This window comes from Phodopus roborovskii, unplaced genomic scaffold (assembly GCF_943737965.1).
Source record: "Phodopus roborovskii unplaced genomic scaffold, PHOROB, whole genome shotgun sequence".
NCBI classification, from domain to species: domain Eukaryota; kingdom Metazoa; phylum Chordata; class Mammalia; order Rodentia; family Cricetidae; genus Phodopus; species Phodopus roborovskii.
This window is the reverse complement of record NW_026126636.1, coordinates 10,974,159-10,995,104: the sequence shown is the minus strand read 5'-3', so window position 1 is coordinate 10,995,104 and position 20,946 is coordinate 10,974,159. Positions and strand designations below refer to the sequence as shown.

Sequence of the window (20,946 nt, the reverse complement as noted above, 5' to 3'; positions counted from 1 at the left end):
CAAGGAAGGCACTCGGTCTCACTGTGTAGAACCAGGGGAGACAGAAAGTAGAATAGCCTAAGACCAGGGAAAGCCAGAGGCCGTATAGTCTACAAACAATGAAGTTAGGAGTCAAGTATTCTAGATCCAGGGAAGGTCAGATACTATGGGTCTGCTGAGTGGAGGAAGTTGGTGGCTACTCCTAAAACAGGAAGATCACAAATGAAGTCATTATTCAGGCCAGGTTGGTGCTGGCAGGAAGGCAGGAGGGGAAAGGACAGGCAGAGCCGGGTGGCAGCTCAGGAGGCAGAGACTCCACAAGTCGCTGAGGGCGAGAGGTCTGATCCTGATTTGTCACCGAGGAGGGGGCAAGAGCAGAGACCCACATTGCTGTGGACCCTGTGCAACGCAGTGTCTGAATATATCATCGAGAAGAAGAGGACAAAGTAAAGCTGATAGGAGAGTGATGGGAAATGAAAACAAAACATAAAACCAGAAACAAAAATATGAATATGATGGTTCAAACTCCACGGAGCCAGGACCAGAGACAGATCGCAGACTCAACCAAGACCTCACTCTCCCAAACAAAGCAAAGAGAGTCAGAGAAAGGGACAGTGAGGTACCCAACTATGGAGAACCCTAAGGGAAGTCCTGAGAGGAGGTGGAGGGGGCCACACACCCCCTCCCAGAGGTCACTGAGCTGCAAACACTCCAAGAAGCCCCTGAATGGGAGAGGACTGGGGGGCGCTGAGGTAGGACTGAGGCTGGCCGGGGGGTTGGTGAGGGACACTCAGAGGAGAGAGGCCCCATCCCGGGTGTGGGCTGCTGGTGTGGAGTGTGGCTGAGTCCTTTGGGGTAGAAGGGAGCCGGAAGCTGACTCAGTGGGCCTGGGCCAAGCTTGCTGCTGATGGGATGTGGTTCCTAGACTGGATAGTTTCCTCATGTTGGTAGAGAGAGAGCAGCGAGGGAGCTAGGCCTGCAGGAAAAAGGGAAGGTAAATCAGGAGAGAATTAGCACCCAATCATATATGCACCTGAATAAGAAGCAGGAAGGCAGGCTGGCAAGATGGCTCAGGGGGTATAGGTGCCTGCTGCAAACCCTGACCACTTGAGTTTGATCCTTAGGAGCCATATATCGGAAGGTGAGAACAGACCACTCAGTTCCATCCTCAGGATCCACCTGAAACTTTTGATAGCTACAAGGGAAGATCACCACAAAAGGATGATCAAACAATCCCAGCACTCGGGATGCAGAGGCAGGTGGATCTCTGTGAGTTTGAGGCCAGCCTGGTCTACTGAGTGAGTTCCAGGACAGGCTCCAAAGATATAGAGAGACCCCGTCTCAAAAAACCAACAACAAAACGGCGAATGAGCGAAAGGCTGAAGGTCTACCATCACCCCACCCTGCAGCCACAAGGGAGGTGTTTCTTGAGCACTTACTGCATAACAGTTCTTGGGTGAATTGTGCCCAGTGCAGCATCCCCATAACTTAATTTCTTCAAACAGGTCCTCCAGGTAAGAACTGTAGTCATGACTCTCACTGATGGACAGGGGAGCTGAGGCTTCATAGCAACTGTCCCAAAGCCATGTGGCTGAGAGCTACCTTGTGGAGTTACTTCAACTTGGTTAAGCTTCGAAGTGGAGCCCTATCTGGGTCCAAAAGACCTTGGCTTCCACCCTAAGAGGAAGCCTTGGTAAGTTCTTAACCTCCTTAGGAAGGTCTGTAGGACATTTTCTTAATTAGTGATTGATGGGTGAGGGTCCAGCCCATTGTGGATGGAGTCACTCTTAGGCTGGTGGTCCAAGGTTCTATCAGAAAGCAGGCTGAGCAAGCCATGAGGAGCAAGTCAGTTAGCAGCACCCTCTGTGGCCTCTATATTGGCTCCTGCCTCCAAGTTCCTGTTCGGCTGGAGTTCCTGCCCTGACTTCCCTCTATGTTGGACTACAGTGTGGAAGTGGATGTGAAATAAATCCTTTCCTCTCCAAGTTGCCTTTGGTCATGTGTTTCATCACAGCAAAAAAATAACCCTGAGATACCCTCATCACCTACCCCTAAGAGGGGTTCCATTCTTCTCTTAATCATGTGCAGAACCATGGTGTGTGTGTGTGGGGGGGGGGACCTGAAGCTTTTGTATACCCAGGCTGTTGTGACTCACCCAAGGGCTCATGGGAATCCAGAAGTGGGGTTCTGGGATCCTGCTGGTTCCCCAGGAACTGTCGACCTTGCAGGAGGAAACTCTGGGAAATTAGGGAGACAGAACTGTCATTACACCATCATCAGCAGCAGCATCATCACTATTCGCCGGGTTAGAATCAACGGCACCACAGCGTCTTTAAGACCATCTGCATCACCTCTATCACTAGCATCAGCAGTACCAGCACCATCGTTAGCATTATCATCAGCATCACCACCATCAGTATCATCAGCAACCAGCACCACCATCATCCCAACCACCACCATCATTTATATGATAAGACAGTACGGTACAGGAGTTAACTGGAGTCTGAGTACTAGTCATCCAAGAGACTTGGGGAAAAATCACTGTTCTAGATATCCTCCAGGTGTTCCTCCTTCCTTTCTCTGCCTCTGTGCCCCAAGAGGCTGACTCCATTGCTGGGCAACTTTGCTGTTTTCCTGCTGTACTCAGAAGACAAGCAACCCTAGCAGGTATGGGAGGAGGAAGGTGGCATTCTAGCTGTTTCCCTGCGGGGCTGTAGGTAGTAGGTTGGCTGTGTACCACTCCGGAAGGTGTTAGGCCTTGATCGATAGAGGTAGTGCTGGCCCCAATGCTACAGAATCTTTGTGGACTTGCACACACTGTACTCACACCACCGACAATCTTGTTGTTAAATTCTCAGCACACCATCTAGGTGTGCTATCTAGACTGACTGATAAATACTGCTTAACTTCCTCCGTGTAACTGTCTCACCATAATCAAAATGACATTGATTTATTTAACCTTTTTGTTTGTTTGTTTTTGTCCTTTTTTGTTTTGTTGAGACAGGGTTTCTTTGTATTGCTTTGGAGCTAGCTGGAACTCACTCTGTAGACCAGGCTGGCCTCGAACTCACAGAGATCCACCTGCCTCGGCCTCCCAAGTGCTGGGACTAAAGGCGTGCTCCACCAACACCCTGCCATTTATTTAAACTTTTTTTGAAACAGGGTTTCTTTGTGTAGCCCTGGCTTCCTTGGAGCTCATTCTATAGACCAGGCTCAGGCTGGCCTGGAATTTACAGAGATCCACTTGCCTCTGTCTTCAGAGTGCTGGGATTAATGGCATGAGCCACCACACCTGGCTAAATGAATTAATCTTGTGAGGTAGGTATTGCGGCTAGGATCAGCACACAGTAATGAGAGCTACTGACATTATCATTCGCACCCTTCACATTCAAACAGTTCTTGTAGACTCTGGAGCTGATTCTTTGGGACACAGGGAGATGTTAGACAGAGGCACTGTGGATGTCACACAATCCAGGGAAGTTTTACGAAAGGAACCGGATTTTGCTGTTGTGCACAATAGATCTTTTTTCTTGCTTTGTTTTTTGAGACAGGCTCTAACTGTGGAGTTCATGCTGACCTCAATCTGTTCATCCTCCTGCCTCAGTCTCTCTAGGGCTGGGGTTATGGGCGAGGCCACCAAGCTCAGTGTTTATTCTTTACACTCTGCATGGGTACTCCAGATCTGAGGCATCTCATTTTAGAGGGGGACCCATGGAGGCAGAGAAGGTTCCTTCTCATCCGAAGAACTCCCTCACTCCTCTTTGACCTACTTCGCGTCTCTTCTTGGTGTCAGTCATGTGTTAGCAAAGTCATTTCATGCCCATTAGCAGATTTAAGAAGATCAGAGTCCGGTCTGCAGCTGGACCATTGATTTTCCATCTGACCTTCAGCCAGCCCCTGGCCCTCTCTGGTTTCCCCATCTATAAAACAGGAGGTTTGAAACCTGCTAGGTTCCGAGGGTTGAAGAACCCCACTCCCGACTCTCTAAACTTACCAGGCTGAGGGGAGGCAGCCGGAAGCTTCCAGGTTCTAGGCTGGGGGACCGCTTGGCAGGCTTCGTTTCCAGCTGCTCTGCCCCTTTGTCCTCTGAGCTCTGGGACAGTGCCCTGTAGAGACACAGACAATACTCTCAAAATACAGCAAAGCTGGGCAAGTGTGGGTACCCACGTGGGAAGCAGATGCCTTTCCCAAACAACTGTTTAGTCCTTTACACACAGGCCCACCAAGCCACCCATCTGCCCACCAACCACCCTGCATTCATCTGCACCGTGACCTGTCCATTTCCACAGAATGCACCTTCATCTTCCTTCTCCCTGCCCCTCTGCCTACCCATTCATCCATCTACACATTCCTTCCCCCACCTACCCCTCATCCTACCCACCCATCCACTCACCTATCTGCCCACTCATTCATTCATGCATACATTCATCCAGCTGCCATTCATCCATCCCATGACCCATCTATACTTCCATTCATCTCTTGATTAATCCACCCTCTCAAGATCCACCTAGCCATCCATTCACTCCATTCACCTATTCACCAACCTCTCCATTAATCCTTGTATCTATCCACCTAGTCATCCATCCATCTAACCACCCATTCACCTTCCCGCCCCATCCACTCATCTATTGACATTTTTTATCTATCTATTTACCCATTTACCTACCCACCTACCCATCCACCTATCCATCCACTAATTTTTCCCATCCATCCATCCACCCATCCATCTCCCTATACAATGGCAATATTGCCCAGCACTATTGAAACTGTCTAGAACCCATCAGGGAGAGGTCTGGGGTTATGGCTAGAATCCCCTAATGAGAGGTTGACCTATGTGACCTTAAACATGTGACTGAATGTATCTGGACTGGTGGATTCTAGGTAAGTGTTCTACCACCGAACCGCATCCCTAAACGCTCATTGGAATTCTAGGCAGGTGCTCTGCCACTGAGTCACACCCCAAGCCCCTCACTGGGGACTTCCAGGCAAGTGCTTGGTCGGTTTTAGGCAAGTTCTCTACTGAAGAGCCCAGCTTCTCACTGTGACAAAAAGTGCCAGTAAGTCCTACGCAAATGTGTCCTGATGAGTCATTGCTGGCTCCATGGGATTTGGGTAAATGGTGAGAGCTCCGGAAGGGGGCTCCAAGTAAGGGCTGCAGGGGTTGGAATAAGCCTGGCTTGTGCTGGGAACATGGAGTGCCTGGCTGGAGATGTGGGCACAGGAAGAATGCTGAGGGGTGGGCCTTCTGTATGCCTGTTGCACCCCTCATTCACTGCGGCTCACCTCTTACGAGTTCCAGCCATTAGGGAGGCTGTGGGGGAATCCCCCATGGAGGGGCTGGAGCAGTTCAGTCGTGGATCACTCCCCCAGCGGGGCAGCAGGGAGGACTCAGGGATGGGGGGCGACAGGCCGTGGAAGCTCCGAGCACGGGGTCTTCGGGCCACCCCAGGAGGTCTGCGGTGGGTTCTGGGCAATTGCTCGCTGGAGTTGAGCTGGAAGTCATCATCCATGGAGATGTAGGGAGCCAGCATCTCCAAGTCCAGAGCGTCAGGGTCCTGTAAGGGGGCAGGAGGGAGTTTACAGCAGGAGTCACGGCCTGGGTGGGCGGTCCTAAGCTGGATGCTGGCTGCTCACTCCTCTGAGGTGTTTGCCTGAAGAGCTGTTTTTCCCGCCCTATCTCTCAAATGGGTACAAAGACCCATTTGAGAGGCAGTTAGTTCCCGAGGTGCTTCAACGATTTTCCTTGGGTCCAGTCCCCTTCCACAATGGTCAACCGGGTGGCCTGGGTTTACAAGGACATGATCCTGCGCGTCTTTCCCATCTAGCTGTAAGGCATGATAGCTGTCATCTGTGTTATTCTCTCTTTGTCTCTCTGTCTGTGTTTTTGACCATGCCTCTCCAGCTCTGCCTGTAGCTGTCTTCCTGTCTCTTCCTTCTTTGTCTCTGTCTTTCACACTATCTCTCTCTCCCCCTTCTTCTGTCTCTGCTTAAGCCCCATCTCTTCTCTGTCCCTCTCCTTGCCCGTCTCTTTGTCTCTCAGAGCATCATTGCCACTGCCCCCCATCACTGTCTTTTTTCTCTGTCTCTATCTGGATGCCTGTTTCTCTGCCTCTTCCTGTGGTCCCCCGCCCCCAGGTTTCTCCGCATTGCCTTGGCTGTCCTGGAACTCACTTTATAGAGCAAGCTGGCCTCAAACTCACCTGTCTCTGCCTCCTGAGTGCTGGGATTAAAGGCTTGCCTTTCTCTCTTACCTTGACTATCTCTGTCATTTTGTATATTTCTTTCTGTCTCTCTCTCTCTTCCCCTCTCTGTCCTGTCTTCCTTTTCCAAACCCCAGTCAATGAAACAATGGTCTATGTATCCAATTATCTATCTATCTATCTATCTATCTATCTATCTTCATCTACTCAAACATCCATCTACCCATATGTCCATCCATCATCCACCCACCCACCCACCCACCAATCATCCATCCATCCATCCACCACCCTTCTGTAAAGCTGGATAAGCTGACCCCTCCATGCCAGTCCTTACCTGAGCTCTATCTAGATCTGTCTCCGCAGTCTTGTTTTTCCGGGCAGCAGAGAGTCTGTATGCCTTCTCTAAGCCCCTGTGCAACTGATCTGGGAGATCAGCCTGGAGGGAACCGAGCAGAAACACCAGAGATTGAGTCTGGAAGTGCTTTCAGTAAGATCTTCGGCTGGAGCTTGCAGGTGGTCAAGGGTCAAATAGCAATGCAAACAAAGGTGCTTTTGTTTGTTTGCTTGCTTGTTTTTGTTTTTTGGAGACATTGTTTTATGTATTTCAAGGTGACCCCTGAATTCCCAATGTAGCCAAGGAGGAGGAGTTGGAATTTAGGATCTTCCTGCCTCCAGTTCCCAAATTCTGGGATTGCAGGTGTGTCTCATCATTTCATTCTTGGCTCTATGTATCTATCTATCTATCTACCTACTTACTTTGAGGCAGGGTCTGTGATGGTTAGGTTCGTCAACTTGCCACAGCCTAGAATCACCTAGTAAGAGGCATTGTTTATATTGAGTTGTCTTCTGGATATGTCTGTGGGTGATTGTCTTAATTAGTTAATTGAAGTAGGGGCTGGAGAATTGCTTGGTGGTTAAGAAAATTTGTTGCTTTTCCAGGGAATCCAGGTTTGATTCTTAGCATCCACATGGTGGCTCAAAACCATCCAATAACCCAGTCAGTTCTGGGATGTCTGATGCCCTCTTCTGACTGCCACAGGAGCCAGGCACACATGTGGTATGCTTACATGCATACATGCAGACACACACACACACACACACACACACACACACACGCACGCACGCACGCACGCACGTGCGCAATTTAAACTTAATTATGAGAAGACCCAGCCCACTGTGGGTGACACCATCCCCTAGTCAGGGGGCCTGAACTGCCTAAGGATGAAGAAATGATGCCAAGCACACGAGAGCATGCCTCCATTCATTCCTCTCTGCCCCTGACTATAGGTATGATATGACCTACTGCCACTGTGACTTCCTTGCAAAGATAAAATCCAGAATTGCAAGCCAAAATAACCCCCCCCCCAAGTTGCTGTTTTGAATGTGTGTGTGCTCGTGAATGCACATGAGCGCAAATGCCCACAGAGTTCAGATCCTCTGGAGCTGGAAGGGATTGTAGGTGGTTGTGAGCCATCTGATGTGGATGCTGGGAACCGGACTCTGATGCTCTGCAGGAATAAGCATCTTAACCCTGAGCCGTCCCTCCAGCTTCCCCCTTTCCAGGACAGTTTATCACAGGAACAGAAAGGAGACTAGAACAGGGTCTCATTCCAGGCAGGTCTGGAATTCACTACATCGCTAAGGCTGGCCTTGAACTGTCCCTGCTTCAGCCTCCCAAGTGCTGGTATTGCTGTTTAGTTTTTTTTTTTTTTGAAGCAAGGGTTCACTGTGTAGCTTAGGCTGGCCTTAAACTCAATCCTCCTGCCTTAGCTTCCCGAGTACTGGGGCCTGGCTGTGTGCCACCATACTTATCTTGTGACCTATGCCTTAGAGAAACCCCGTCTCATCCTGTACATGGAGGAAATTGAGAACAAACAACATCAAGACTCAAGCCAGAGGCCCAAGCAGCACAGGTTCTGTGTGTTCAGGGAGGTGAGTGACACTGTTTACCGGAAGAGGACTTTGGGGTCTCCGGGTAGCCTGTGGGGTGCTGGGGGTGGCGGCTATGGGAGGCCCATCCAGGATGGGTGCCATGAGGCGGCGCAGGTCTGGGCTACAGAAACGGCGAGGGTCAGCAGCCAGGGAGGCCTCACTCAGGGCCGGAGGGTGCAGAAAGGCCAGGATCCGGGGAGCAGGTGGGTCTGCAGGATGAACAGAACACAGTGAGATCACACAGGGCTGAGGACCAGCCCCTGCTCTGCTGTGCTCAGCCTGGTCGATGATGGTGAGGATGGCCGTTGTGTTCACTGCTGGGGAGGAGCGGCTGAAGGGCTTCATTCTAGGCCATTTCACAGACAGATTGCTATGGAGCCCGGGAGGGTCCTTGGGGAAGGAAGGGCCTAGTGGCTGCAAACAGCATCTGGACATCGTGTTCCAGGGTGTTAAGGCTGACTGGAGGTCTCCCCTCCCCCACTAAGGAATAGGGAAGTGTGAGCAGTAGAGAAGCACAGGAGGAGGAAGAGAAGGCGACAAGAAACTCAAGCGATCATCTCCCTCCCGGATACAGGGATCCTTGGATGGGGAACCATGGCGGATTCCATGGCAGGCGAGGGAGACCGAGGCAGGGGGGACAAACACGCCAGGCAGACAGAGCTTAAGTGAGAAGTGTTATTAGAAATGGGAGGGAGGAAGAAGGAAAGAGAACAGAGGTAAAGAGACACAGACAGGACAGAAGGGAAGAGGGAGACAGGAAAAGTCCTGTCTGCCCCAAGAGAACAGCGGGAAGAGAGAGGGAAGAGAGCGTAAGTGGGCGGGGTCTGTCTTTTAAAGGGTCCTTTGCACCTGCGTGCAGACTATGCAACCATGGAATCCTGGGCTGACCAGTGCACTGCCTCAGTGCATTCTCCCAGGTGACAGGGGCAGGCCAGCGTACTGCCTGAATCCTTACAGGGAGGATGGAAGGGAAAACCATTCTAATGGAGGAACTGCATTCGGGACGGCAGCGAAGGGGTGTGTGTGTGTGTGTGTGTGTGTGTGTGTGTGTGTGTGTGTGTGTGTACAGCTCAGTGAGCTGTGTGAATGGTGTGACCTTTCTTCTAGGGGTCCCGAGGACGCAATGGCCTTGATCCATACCTAGATTGTTGCCAGGGATACCCTTCTGCGAGAAGGTGCCCCGTTGAGGGGGTCTGCGAGTGTGCTGTTCTGTTTGTTCCAGGGACAGCACCACTCCAGTCTCTTCTATCCGGCTTGGGTGGGGGAGGGGGAGGGGGAAAGCAAGAAGAATGGTAGTCAGAGAGTGCCCTTGCCCACCCACCTGCCCCCACAATGCGTTCTCAACAGGGTTTATCTTATTTGTTTTGAGATGAGTCTCGCGTAGCCCAGGCTGGCCTCAGGTTCAGTATGTAGCCATGGAAAACCTTGAACTTCTGATTCTCCTGTCTGATTCTCCTGTCTTCACTGCCTGAGTGCTGGAATTACATGGCCCATACACCAAGCTCAGGCCATGGGGTCTGAGGCTGGAACTGCAGGCTTCGTGCATGCTAGGCAAGCATTCTACCGACTGAACTACATCCCTAGCCCCGCAGAAATGATATTTAGGATAAGGGACACTCAACCTATAATGACATTTATTTACTTATGGGCTTGTTTGTTTGTTGTGCTGGGGATTGAACCCAGGACCTCATGCATGCTAGGCAAACCCTCTTCCACTGAACTATGTCCTTAGCTCCTGCAGTGGTGTTGAAAAGAAACTTAAAAGCCTGGATTGCTGGAGCCAACATACATTCCAGTACTTGAGAGGCTGAGGTAGGAAGTTTGAGAGTTAGAGGTTAGCTTGAGCTACTGCCATGAGACCCTATCTCAATAAGACAAAACAGAACAGAACGCGTTAGGACTGATGGCTTCTGCCTGTAATCCCAAGACTTGGGAGGCAGAGGCAAGAGGATCAGGAGTTCAAGCTTAGTCTCAGCTACACAGCGAATTTGATATTGGTCTGCGCGGTAGAAAACTGCGTCTCCAAAAAACTAAAAAACAAACAAACGAGCAAACAAAACAAAAAAAAAAAATCCAATGCCCCCAAAACCATTCTTCATTACATTTCCAAATATGAAGATTTCATAGCTATATTTCTATGAATAAGCATTTATTTGAGAAGCTTCTATTCATAGACATCTCCATCCTCAAGGGAACAGGTTTATAAATACATCCTTTTTCTGTCCCCCACACCTCCCATCCCACAGTCTCTGGCTCTGGAGACAACCCAAAACTGGCTGGATAAATTGGCTTTGGGGGAGTGGGTTAATTTGCATCTCATTAGCATAAGCATCCCACAGGGCAGAAGGCAGGTGGATCTAGGGCTTCCTGCAGCTCTGGGAGAAGTTATGATTCTACCCTCACTGAACCTGTCCTGGAGATGTACCAATTTATCCCCTTGAAAGACAGAATGTGCATAGCCACACGGGCATACACTCGATAGACACAGACATAGAGGAACACCCGTAGACACCCAAGTATTTAGAGAAAAAGACACATACATGTGCAAAAAGACACCATGTACTTGCTGCCATGTATGTGCACACAGGCTATGTGGAGCTCATTCTTTTATTTATTCCACAAACACCTCCCGGTTAAGCATCCCTAACTATACAGGGGTTGATAACAAGGGCTATGAAGCTGGCAGCTTGGGTTCAAATCTCAGTTCTGCCATTTCTGAGCTGTGTGGCCTTAAACATGTGACTGAATGTCTCTGGACTTGTGCATTCTAGGTAAGTGCTTTACCATTGGGCCCCACCCCTAACTGGGGGATTCTAGGCAGGGGCTCTACCATTGGACCACACCGCTAACTCCTCACTGGGGGATTCTAGGCAGGGGCTCTACCACTGAGCCATGTCCCCAGCCCCTCACTGGGGGATTCTAGGCAGGGGCTCTACCCTTGAGACACCCCCCAGCTGCTCTCTGAGAGACTCTGTGCAGGAGTCTCCACCCTAGCCATTTCCTCAGCCTCTCACTGGGCCATTGTAAAGCAGGTGCTCCTCTAGCCTGGATTTTATCTACTTGAACTCCTAAAGGGGAAATGTGCAGCAATATGACATGTTGGTGAGGATGGGGACCGCTGGAAGTCACATACATTGCTGAAGGGAATGCAAAAATGGCACAGCACTCTGAAAACCGTTGCTCAGTTCCTTAAAAAGTTACGCTTTCAAGGAAACATATGACCCACCCATTCCACTCCTAGGAGAAATGAAAATGTTCATTCTCACACAATCCCACATGGGAATGGTTATAATGGCTGTTTGTATAATCCTCCCCCTCAGCAGGAAACAGCCCAAAGTCCCCCAGCTGGCACATGGATAAATAAACATTGGTCTATTCATTCTCTAATGACCACTCGTCACCACGAGAAGGGAACTGTTGGTCTGGACCTAGTTTATAATCCAGTACATGAGAGCTGGAGGCAGGAGGATTGCTATGAGTTTGAGACCAGCTCAACACACCAATAAATTGTTTTGTTTTTCAATCCAGGGTTTCTCTGTGTAACAGTCCTGGCTGTCTTGGAACTTGCTTTGGAGACCAGGCTGGTCTTGAACCCACAAAGATCCGCCTGCCTCTGCCTCTCCAGTACTGAGATTAAAGGTATGCACCACCACTGCCCAGCAAAATATGTATTTATTTTTATTTATGTGTATGGATATGACCTGCACCATGTAGGTGCACTGCCCACAGAGGAGGGTGCCCAATCCTCTAGGATTGGAGTTACAGATGGTGAGCCACCATGTGGATGCTGGGAATTGAACCCAGGTTCTTTGGAAGAACAGCCAGTGCTCTTATCTGCTGAGCTATCCCTCCAGCCCATAGATCTACCACCAATAATTTCTTTTAAAAAATTAGCAAAGGGCCCTGGCAGTGCACACCTTTAACCCTAACATTTAGGAGGCAGAGGCAGGTATATCTCTGTGAGTTTGTGGTCGGCCTGCTCTACATAGAGTGCTAAGACAGCTAAGACCAGTTAGAGAAACCCTGTCTCAAAAAGAAAACAAAACAGAAGAAAACAAAAACCACACACACAGAGGTGCATATGTGTATCCGTATGTCCGCATGAGTTCCACACAGGCACAGGTGTACACTTCCTCATATATTCACAATACACAGCTGTGTCCCTGCACCCCCCCCCCCACGCACACATTACACCCCTCTGCTCACCTGATCAGGAAGTGGACACAGATGATACTTTCTGATTGGGGGCCCCGCCCCCCGGTCACCACTGTGGCCTGAGTCTGAGTCCACAGGTAGCCTCCGGTCCGGGCCAGGAAGCGATACTGCCCTGTTACCGCCTGGCCCTTGCTCAGCACTGGGGAGAGGATGGGTGGGGGTCAGGAAGCTCAGGAAGCTGGAATTAGGAGTGAGAGGTCATAGAAGACAAGGCAGGCCCTAGCACTTGGGGTTCAGGGGGAGGCAAGGGTCCCACGAAGCCCAGGCTTTCTGTTCAGAGCAGGGTCTGCTGTCAGGTAGGTAGGGCCATGCAGCAGCAGGGTCTGGCCTGGGGACATGGTGGTCACCTACAAGTGTGGATGCTTCTGCTGACTGCATCAGAGTCCAGTGCGTGGATGTATTCATAGGCAGAACAGCCAATCAGGTCATCAGGGCTGTAGCCAGCGACTTCTGCGATCCTGAAGTAAAACGGAGAGGTACTGGTCAAGGCCCAGATGGAGGGAAAGGGCAGGTGTCACAGGTGTCCCAGGCGACAGCAGCAAGATAAGAGGCAGGGCAGCAACAGAAAGGCAAGGGGAGGTAAGAGACACGGAGAATAGAGTGTGGCAACTTACACCTGTAAGAACAGCATTCGGGAATGGAGCAGGGTTGTGAATTTGAGGCTTGGGAGGCAGGAAGGCCATATCTCAAAAAATCAAGGGTTCAGGTCATGCCTTAGTGGTACAGCCTAGAATTCTCCAGGGCCTGGGGCGTGGCTCAGTGGTAGATCCCCTGCCTAGAATCCCCCAGTGAGGGGTTAGAGGTGTGGCTCAGAGGTAGAGCATCTGTCAAACATGTGTAAGGCCCTGCATTCCACTCCTATCGCCACAATAAGTAAACAAGTGTAAAAAGAAATGTGTGTGTGTGTGTGTGCGCGTGTGTGTGTGCGTGTGTGTGTGTGTGTATAGGAAAGGGTGGAAAAAAGGAGCAGAGAAGATAAAGAGAATAAAGTGAAAGAAATACGAAGGTGAAGCAGACACTACAAAAAAGAAAGACTGAAAACCAGCATAGGTTGAAAACGAGACACTTGCTTTGCTATGCCCTGTGCGGACAAGGAGTGCTCAAGACGGGGGACGTTATTCCCCTCCAGGACAGCTGACACTGCTGTACAGAGAGGTGAAGTCACTTGGTCAATGTTACAGAGAAGCCAGAACCTAGAGTCACTGCATCTGAGCGTGTAGCTTACTCTGCAAAGTGCATTTGTAGGCCTGGCTTCCATCCCCAGCATGCCCATAATCCCCCCTCCTTCAGGAGGTAGAGGCAGGGCGGTTAGGCCAGAGAGAGACAGAGCGAGACAGACAGACAGGAGGCAGAGAGACAGACGGGGAGAACTTGGGTAAACCCAATGAGAGGGGATGGCGGGTGGGTGTGGTTTTGCACAAAAGCCACTGCCCACCTCTCGTCGCAGTACGTGAACTTCATGTCCAGGCTGTGGCGGCTGAGAAAGGCCCCTCGCCCCAGAGGGGGCTCCAGACTGGCTGGATGGGGGATGGCTTCACAGATAAGCACCAGGCATTGCAGGGGAGGCTCGGAGCGAGGGCTCCCGGTGGGGGAAGTCTGTGCAGGGGGCTTGTAGGCCCTCATATGTCCTGAGCAGTGCAGCACCTTTGGGTGAAGCGGGGCGTTGTGAGTACCCACCTTAGCCTTAGGCTACCCACGGGGCTGGGAGACCTGTGTCTGCATCCCAGAGGGAACTGGCAAGAAAAGATCCTTGGTTACTCTAGAAAGTCATGAGGAGCTCTGGGATCCGTGTTCTAACCCTCGGGTAGACTCATCAGGCGGCTGAGGACTTTTCCATCCTTAATGTCTGGTCCCGGGATACTCAGTTTCATAGCTACTCTAATACCCCGTGGGACTCAGTTTGAAGGAGTTCTAACACATCTCTGAGCCCGGGAGACCCCAAATCCGTTAGGGAGTGAGATCTTCAGGGGTCAGAACCCACCCGACTGAGAGCAGGCCCAGCCTACCTTCCAAGTGGCAGCTTTGAGGTTCAGCGTGCGCCCCCTGCTGGTAAGTGTGCTCTTCATACGCAAGGAAAAGTGGCGCTCTGTGCGGGCTTCCAGCTTCTTCTTGGACAGGCCTGGGAAGGCACAGAGAAGGGGACATGTCACCAAGTGAATGTTAAACTCTCCCCAGCCTCAGCCATGGCTTAACGGTTAAGAGCGTGTACTACTCCTGTAGAGAACCTGAGTTTGCATCCCAGAATCGATGACAGGCACCTCACAACCATCTGTAACTCCAAAACCCATGCCTGGCCTGTGAAGACACCTGCACTTACCGTACATGCACAATTACCCCCCTCCCTCGTCCCCCCTACCCCCATCCTACTTAAAAGAAAACAAAAATAAAAGCTTTCCCTCCCTCCCTCCCTCCCTTCCTATTTTTTGGAGACAGGATTTTACTTAGGTTTTTTTTTTTTTTTTTTTTTTTTTTTGCTGTCCTGGAACTCACTATGTAGGCCAGCCTGACTTTGAACTCACAAAGATGTGTCTGCCTCTGCCTCCCCAGTACTGGGATTGAAGGCGTACATCACTATACCTGGCACATCTTAAAGTATCCCCCAGCCTCATTCCCAAAGCTGGGGCCTGGAACCAGGAATGGGAGCACCCAGGGAAGGGAGCACCCAGGGAAGGGAGCACTCAGGGAAGGGAGCACCCAGAGAAAGGAGAACCCAGGGAAGGGAGCACCCAGAGAAGGGAGCACCCAGGGAAGGGAGCACCCAGGGAAGGGAGCACTCAGGGAAGGGAGCACTCAGGGAAGGGAGGACCCAGAGAAGGGAGCACCCAAGGAAGGGAGCACCCAGGGAAGGGAGCACCCAGGGGAGGGAGCATTCAGGGGAGGGAGCACTCAGGGGAGGGAGCACTCAGGGCACAGCTAGTTCTCTCCACTTTTCTCCATTCAGGTGTGCCAGATCAGGGAGGGGAGGGCTGTCTGTTTCCTACCCTAAACAGTGGGGTCTGGGCTTGCAAGGCACTCACTTGGCCTGGGGGTCAGGGCATCCTGCAGTTCCTCTTGGTCACAGGGATGGATAAAATCAAAGATACTGTGTCCGATGAGCTCCAGCTGCGGGGAAGGGCAGAGTTTTTGGTGAAGACACATTTAACAGGATCCCTGGGCTGGCTTCTTCTTCCTCTCTCTGCTTATCTTTTTTTTTTTTTTTTTTTTTTTTTTTTTTGTCCCAAGTCAGGAGTCTGGTTGATGTCATCAGCTTCCTCAGTCACTCATTCACTTACTCCTCCATTCAGCACCCAGTTATCAGCACCCAATATTTGCTAGGACCCTTCCTAAATGGAAGGACCAATCATAGATGGATCTTTGCCTTTTGGGGTTTAATGGGTGGTGCATGCATATGTGTGTCTGGGGAGGCATCGGGGTAGGTTCACATGATAATGAGGTACTAATTTAAAGACAGTGGGCCCAAATAGTTTCTTTGAGAAGGTGACATTAAAAAAAAAAAAAGGTGTTGGGCTGGAGATGTGGCTAAGTTAGTAGTATGCTTGCTTAATTTGGATCAGGCCTTGGGTTTGATACCAGACACAGCATCTGGGCCCTGCGTCAAGTATCTATAATTCCAGAAGTGGGGATGTGGAGGTAGGAGGGTCAGAAGTTCAAGGCTGTCCTCAGCTATAGAGTGGGTTTGGGGCTAACCTGGGCTATGTAAATGCTGTTCCAAGGTTTGGGGAAGCTCAACAAAGTAAGTAAAGTGAATCAGTCTGTGGCTCTCTGGAGTAAGGGAATTCTTTAAAAATGGGAGTTTGCAGGGTGGGGTGACCTACACTTTTAATCCCAACACTCGGGAGGCAGAAATGGGTGGATCTCTGTGAGTTCCAGGCCAGCGTGGTCTACATGTTGAGTTCCAGGCAAGGTAGGGCTACATAGTAAGACCCTGTCTCAAAAGGGGGTGGGGTGGGGTGGGGAAGAGACAGCTCATTGGTTAAGAGCAGTGTCTGCTCTTACAGAGGACCTGGGTTCAGTTCCCAGGACTCATATCAGGCAGCTGACAACTGCTTGTAATTCCAGTTTCGGGAGATCCAATGTACCCTTCTAGCCTGATATGCACACGAACGATGTACATACATGTATTCAGTGCCCACAGGCCATGCATGCAATGCACACACACACACACACACACACACGCACGCACGCACGCACGCACGCACGCTCTCTCTCTTTCTCTCTCTCAGGGCCCCTCCACATACATATAGAATAGTGATAAACAATGTTTTTTCTACAAATGAAAAAAAATGAAAATGAAAACCAGGAGTTACAAATCTGAAGGGTGAGCCACACCTGGGCAGGTCAGAGGTCTGTTACTTGCTTCAGTTTAGCAAATGAGCCCGGTACTGGGAGGGTAGATGGGACACGGAGGAAAAGCCACCCGCCCGTAGTGGGATCCGACCCAGCGGTGTGTGGGTGACAGAGTGCCCTTCCCCAGACACCTCTTGTAGCTGGGTTTGAGGGTTGGCTCTATCGTTTTCTAGTTGGGGACTTTGGGACAGTCACTAGTCTGACTCTGAGAGTTGACACGCACAGAGAATTTGGTACCAGAGTGGGGACATGCATCGGGGAGAAGGAACAGGGTCCACAGCCATTTACATGAAAGAGAGAAAAAAGAACACAAACTTTCTCACACAGGGTTTACTCTAAAGATGAACTAAAGTTAGTTCTAGTCCCCAGATGTCTTGCTCAGGTCCTCTTCCCCTCCCCCCCAGGCAGGTACCCACTCCCTGCTGGCCCCCTAACCTCTGTCTCTTGCTTTGACTGCTTCTATGGCTCCCCAGGACCTTGGCGCCAAACCCTCCCATCTGCACACACATGATGAATCTGTTGAACCGTGTGACCTTGTTATCCCCTCCCAACTTCTTCCGCTGTCTTCACGATGAACTCAGTCGTTTCTCCAAGGTGTTACATTTCCATCTCACCTCCCGGCCTTTGCCTGTGCCAGCGCTCCTCACAGGCCCGCCCTTCATATTCTTTATGACTGGCTAAACCATTCGGGTTTCAACCGAGATGCTATGTCCTCCAAGCAGCCCCCAAGTCCACTTCCTTGCCGGCTAGACAGCCGCGGCCACTCGGCTCCACATTCCCTGCATCTAGGCTGTCCCATCACAGCTTTGACCATCTGTCTGGTGGCGTTCCTATCTCCCCTCTGCCACACCGTGAGCTTCACAAAGGAAGTACCAAGGTTGTGAGGAACCACGGTCCCCCACCCCCCACCCCCAGCATCACCAGGGAGGGAGGAGCAGGTACAGAGCAGGCAGCTCACCTGACTGAGGCCCAGGTGCTTGCTGACGTTTTCCGACAGGTAAACCATGTCTCCCTCGGCGGTGAGTACCATGACGAACCCCTCCAGGGCCTTCAGGTAGCAGGCGTCCAGTGGCTCTCCTCCTGTTCCCACCTGGTTCCACTCCCCTGGTGCCCGAGATGAGACGGAGGGGAAGAGGAGGGGGTGTGGTCAGTCATGGATCCATCCTCCATCTTTCCTCACCCACATGAACTTATAGAAATGCCCAGGAGAGTGGAGGGGGATTCTAGAGGCTCAGAGTCCCAAAGAAGAGGGCCAGGCCACTAAGCTTTGGAAAGAGGAACGTGGACTCCGGGAGGGGACAGAATCTCTCAAGATTCTAAGACTGAACTCTCTGATGAGTTGACTTCGGGGGCGGGGTGGGGAGAGGGGGATGCACTTGTAATTCTTAGAGTTATGAGTTTTCTAGAATTCTTGGGGGGAGGGTATGGATGGCCTGCCCAGATGGGCAGAATTCTAAAACGTTAGGGGCTTCCAGAAGACAGAATCCCATCACGTTTTATTTATTTATTTACTTCCTATGCACGTGGAGGTCCGAGGACAGCTGACAGAATTCTAAAGGGGCACCTCTCACCTCCTTCGAATTCTATGGGGCAAGGGAATTTTTTGTTTTTGTTTTTTGAAACAGGGTTTCTCTGCATTGTCCTGGAACCAGCTCTGTAGACCAGGCTGGCCTTGAATTCTCAATACATCGGGCTGCCTCTGCTTCCCGACCAATGCCCGACGGGCAAGGGATTTAATGGGCACACGCTCAAAGCTTTTCAGTTTTTTAGGAGAGTGTTTCTGCCTGTGGCTGCTAAGAAAATAAGAAATAGAACTAGAGGAGAGGGGAGAGGGGGAAGAGACGCTTTAAAAGAAGTTTTGCAAAATGGTTGTGGAGCCCGCCCTTGGGGTGGACAAGGGCTGGCTAATCTTGGTGGTTATGTGAAGCTGAGGCAGAAGGATCAAAAATTGAAGTCTTGTCTGGCCTACCAAGTTAGATGAAGGCCAGCTTGAGCAACCTAGTAAGACCCCGTATCAAAATAAAACAATAAAGAGGGCTGGGGGCGTGGCTCAGTGGTAGAGCCCCTGCCTAGAATCCCCCAGTGAGGGGCTGGGGTGTGGCTCAGTGGTAGAGGCCCTGCCTAGAGTCCCCCAGTGAGGGGCTGGGGGAGTGAGTGTGGAGTGTTTGGGTGCCACACCCCTTGGATTTGGGTTCAATTTCCAGTATGGCAAAAAAGAGAACAAACACATAAATTTCCCATGTGGTGGTGCATTCCTTTAATCCCAGCACTTGAAGGGGGGGGGGTGAGTGGGTGAGCAGAGGCAAACAGATCCCTGCGATTTCAAGGCTAGTTTGCATAACAATTTCCAGGCCAATCAAAGCTACACAGTGAGATTCTGTCTCAAAAAAAAAAAAAAAAAAAAAAAACCCAAAAGTTAACAAACAAACAAACAAATCAAGAAACAAAAAGAAAAACACAAAATTAAGGGGGTAGAGACTTGGTCTTTGGTGGACACTAATGACCAAGCATGAGGCTTCAAGGATTCTAAGGGGTGGAGCATCCCAAGGGGGTCTTTCTGAACCCAGGGCTCCGATTGGTTCAGCACTCAAAGGGTCCTCATCCAGAGAGATTCTAGAGCAAGGGAGGCGGGAAAGGCTTCCCAGGGGCGGGGCCTTCTCAGCGGGCACCGGGGGTGGAGATGGGGAGGTGGTGGGGAGGGGTGGCGGGGTGGGAGGGTTGCTTTTCCCGGCTCACCTGCAGCACAGAGGCGGTGCATGCGCAGGTAGCTGATGGTGAGGCGCATGATGGAAGCCTTGTCCAGATGCGCGCTGACACCGCGCGCGAAGGGGAGCGTGTGCGCCAGCTGGTACAGCACCTCCGTCTCCTGACTGCGCCGGCTGCGCGCCGCATCCCGGGACTTTTCCTTCCGCAGTTCTGTGCTCGACCTGTGGAAAGGAAATTGCACGCGACAGGTCACATGTGGGTCCACTTGGGGCCCCGGCGACATCGCTGGATCCCGGCCGCTTCTCCCTTTGAAGCCCCAGATTTCTCCTGTCTTGGTCCCAGCCCATGTGGCCCTCCCTGAAGGGCTTTGCTTCAGGCTAACCCCTCAGGATGTGAGCCTGAAGCCTCCCGTCCTTTCCAGGACTTATCTGCAGCTCATTTCCCCGAGCTAGAGAAGCCGCCTGGGGGAAAGGGAGGCCTCCCGATGGGAGGGGTGGTAGAGCTGAGTCCAAAGGCGAAAGGAGCGCGGAGAACCGGCACCCTTCCAGGCTCCTTTCCCTCCTTAGACAAGCTGAATCTCACAGAGATATCTCAGAGCCTAACGACACACCAAAGGGGCCTTAAGAGGGGCAGGGCCCCACTAAGGGTGACGCAGCAAACCAATCCCTGTATTTTCTGTCCAGCATCTCTGCCCTTTAATACACTTCAAATGCCTGCCGTGTGTGTGTGTGTGTGTGTGTGTGTGTGTGTGTGTGTGTGTGTGAGAGAGAGTGAGAGAGAGAGAGAGAGGAGAGAGAAATAGAGAGAGCTTTCACCAGTAATATTAATATCTATCAATTATCCATTTCCACTATTAGGTCATTTTCCCTACCAAGTGCCAAACCCATTTAAAACCCCGGGGCATAGTGGTGCAAGCCTTTAATCCCAGCACTTGGGAGGCAGATCTCTGAATTCCAGGACAGCCTAATCTACATGTCCAGGCCAGTCAGAGCTACATAGTGGGACCCTGTCTCAACAACACACAAGCAAACAACCAAATGAAACCTCAAACTTTATCTGACACCATAGTCTATTTGACAGGGTGTCCCTATGTAGGTCAGGCTGGCCTTGAACACCTGATCCTTCCTTGTGCCTCTACCAACCAAGAGCTGGGATTATAGGTTTGTGCCTCCACACTTGATTTCTGTGTCTCTTTTTGAGTATTTTCTTTTCTCCTTTTAAAAAGAGGTATATTGCCCGGGTGGCGGCGGCGGCTAATTTATTTATTTGGCAACAGCTCTGGCTGTTCTGGAACTCACTCTGTAAACCAGGCTGGCCTCGAACTCACAGAGATCTGCCTGCCTCTGCCTTCCTAGAGCTGAGACTAAAGGTGTGCGCCACTGCACCCATTTATTGTTATTTGAGACGGGGTCCTATGTAGCCCAAGCCAAGGATGACCCTGAGTGTCTGATCTTGCCTCCGCCTCTTGAGTGCTGGGATTATAAATGTATAGGCATGCCACTATGTCTGGCCTGGACAGGGGAGGGGGCGAATTTAAAACCCACTTTGCAAAGAGGAAATTGAGGCT

General features: G+C 51.0%; 1 protein-coding gene across 1 annotated transcript; it reads right to left on the bottom strand.

Annotated features, from left to right (window-relative positions):
* Positions 1 to 857: 857 nt before the first annotated feature.
* On the bottom strand, positions 858 to 19,565 carry Hif3a (hypoxia inducible factor 3 subunit alpha). Its single transcript, XM_051207456.1, has 13 exons — positions 19,410 to 19,565; positions 15,344 to 15,428; positions 14,333 to 14,445; positions 13,762 to 13,970; positions 12,678 to 12,784; positions 12,318 to 12,465; positions 9,252 to 9,364; positions 8,130 to 8,320; positions 6,514 to 6,615; positions 5,263 to 5,534; positions 3,974 to 4,085; positions 2,135 to 2,216; positions 858 to 955 (listed from the first exon to the last, which is right to left on the bottom strand). The coding sequence occupies exons 1-13, from the start codon at positions 19,563 to 19,565 to the stop codon at positions 858 to 860; spliced, it is 1,788 nt and encodes a 595-aa protein (XP_051063413.1).
* Between the last annotated feature and the right edge of the window lie 1,381 nt (positions 19,566 to 20,946).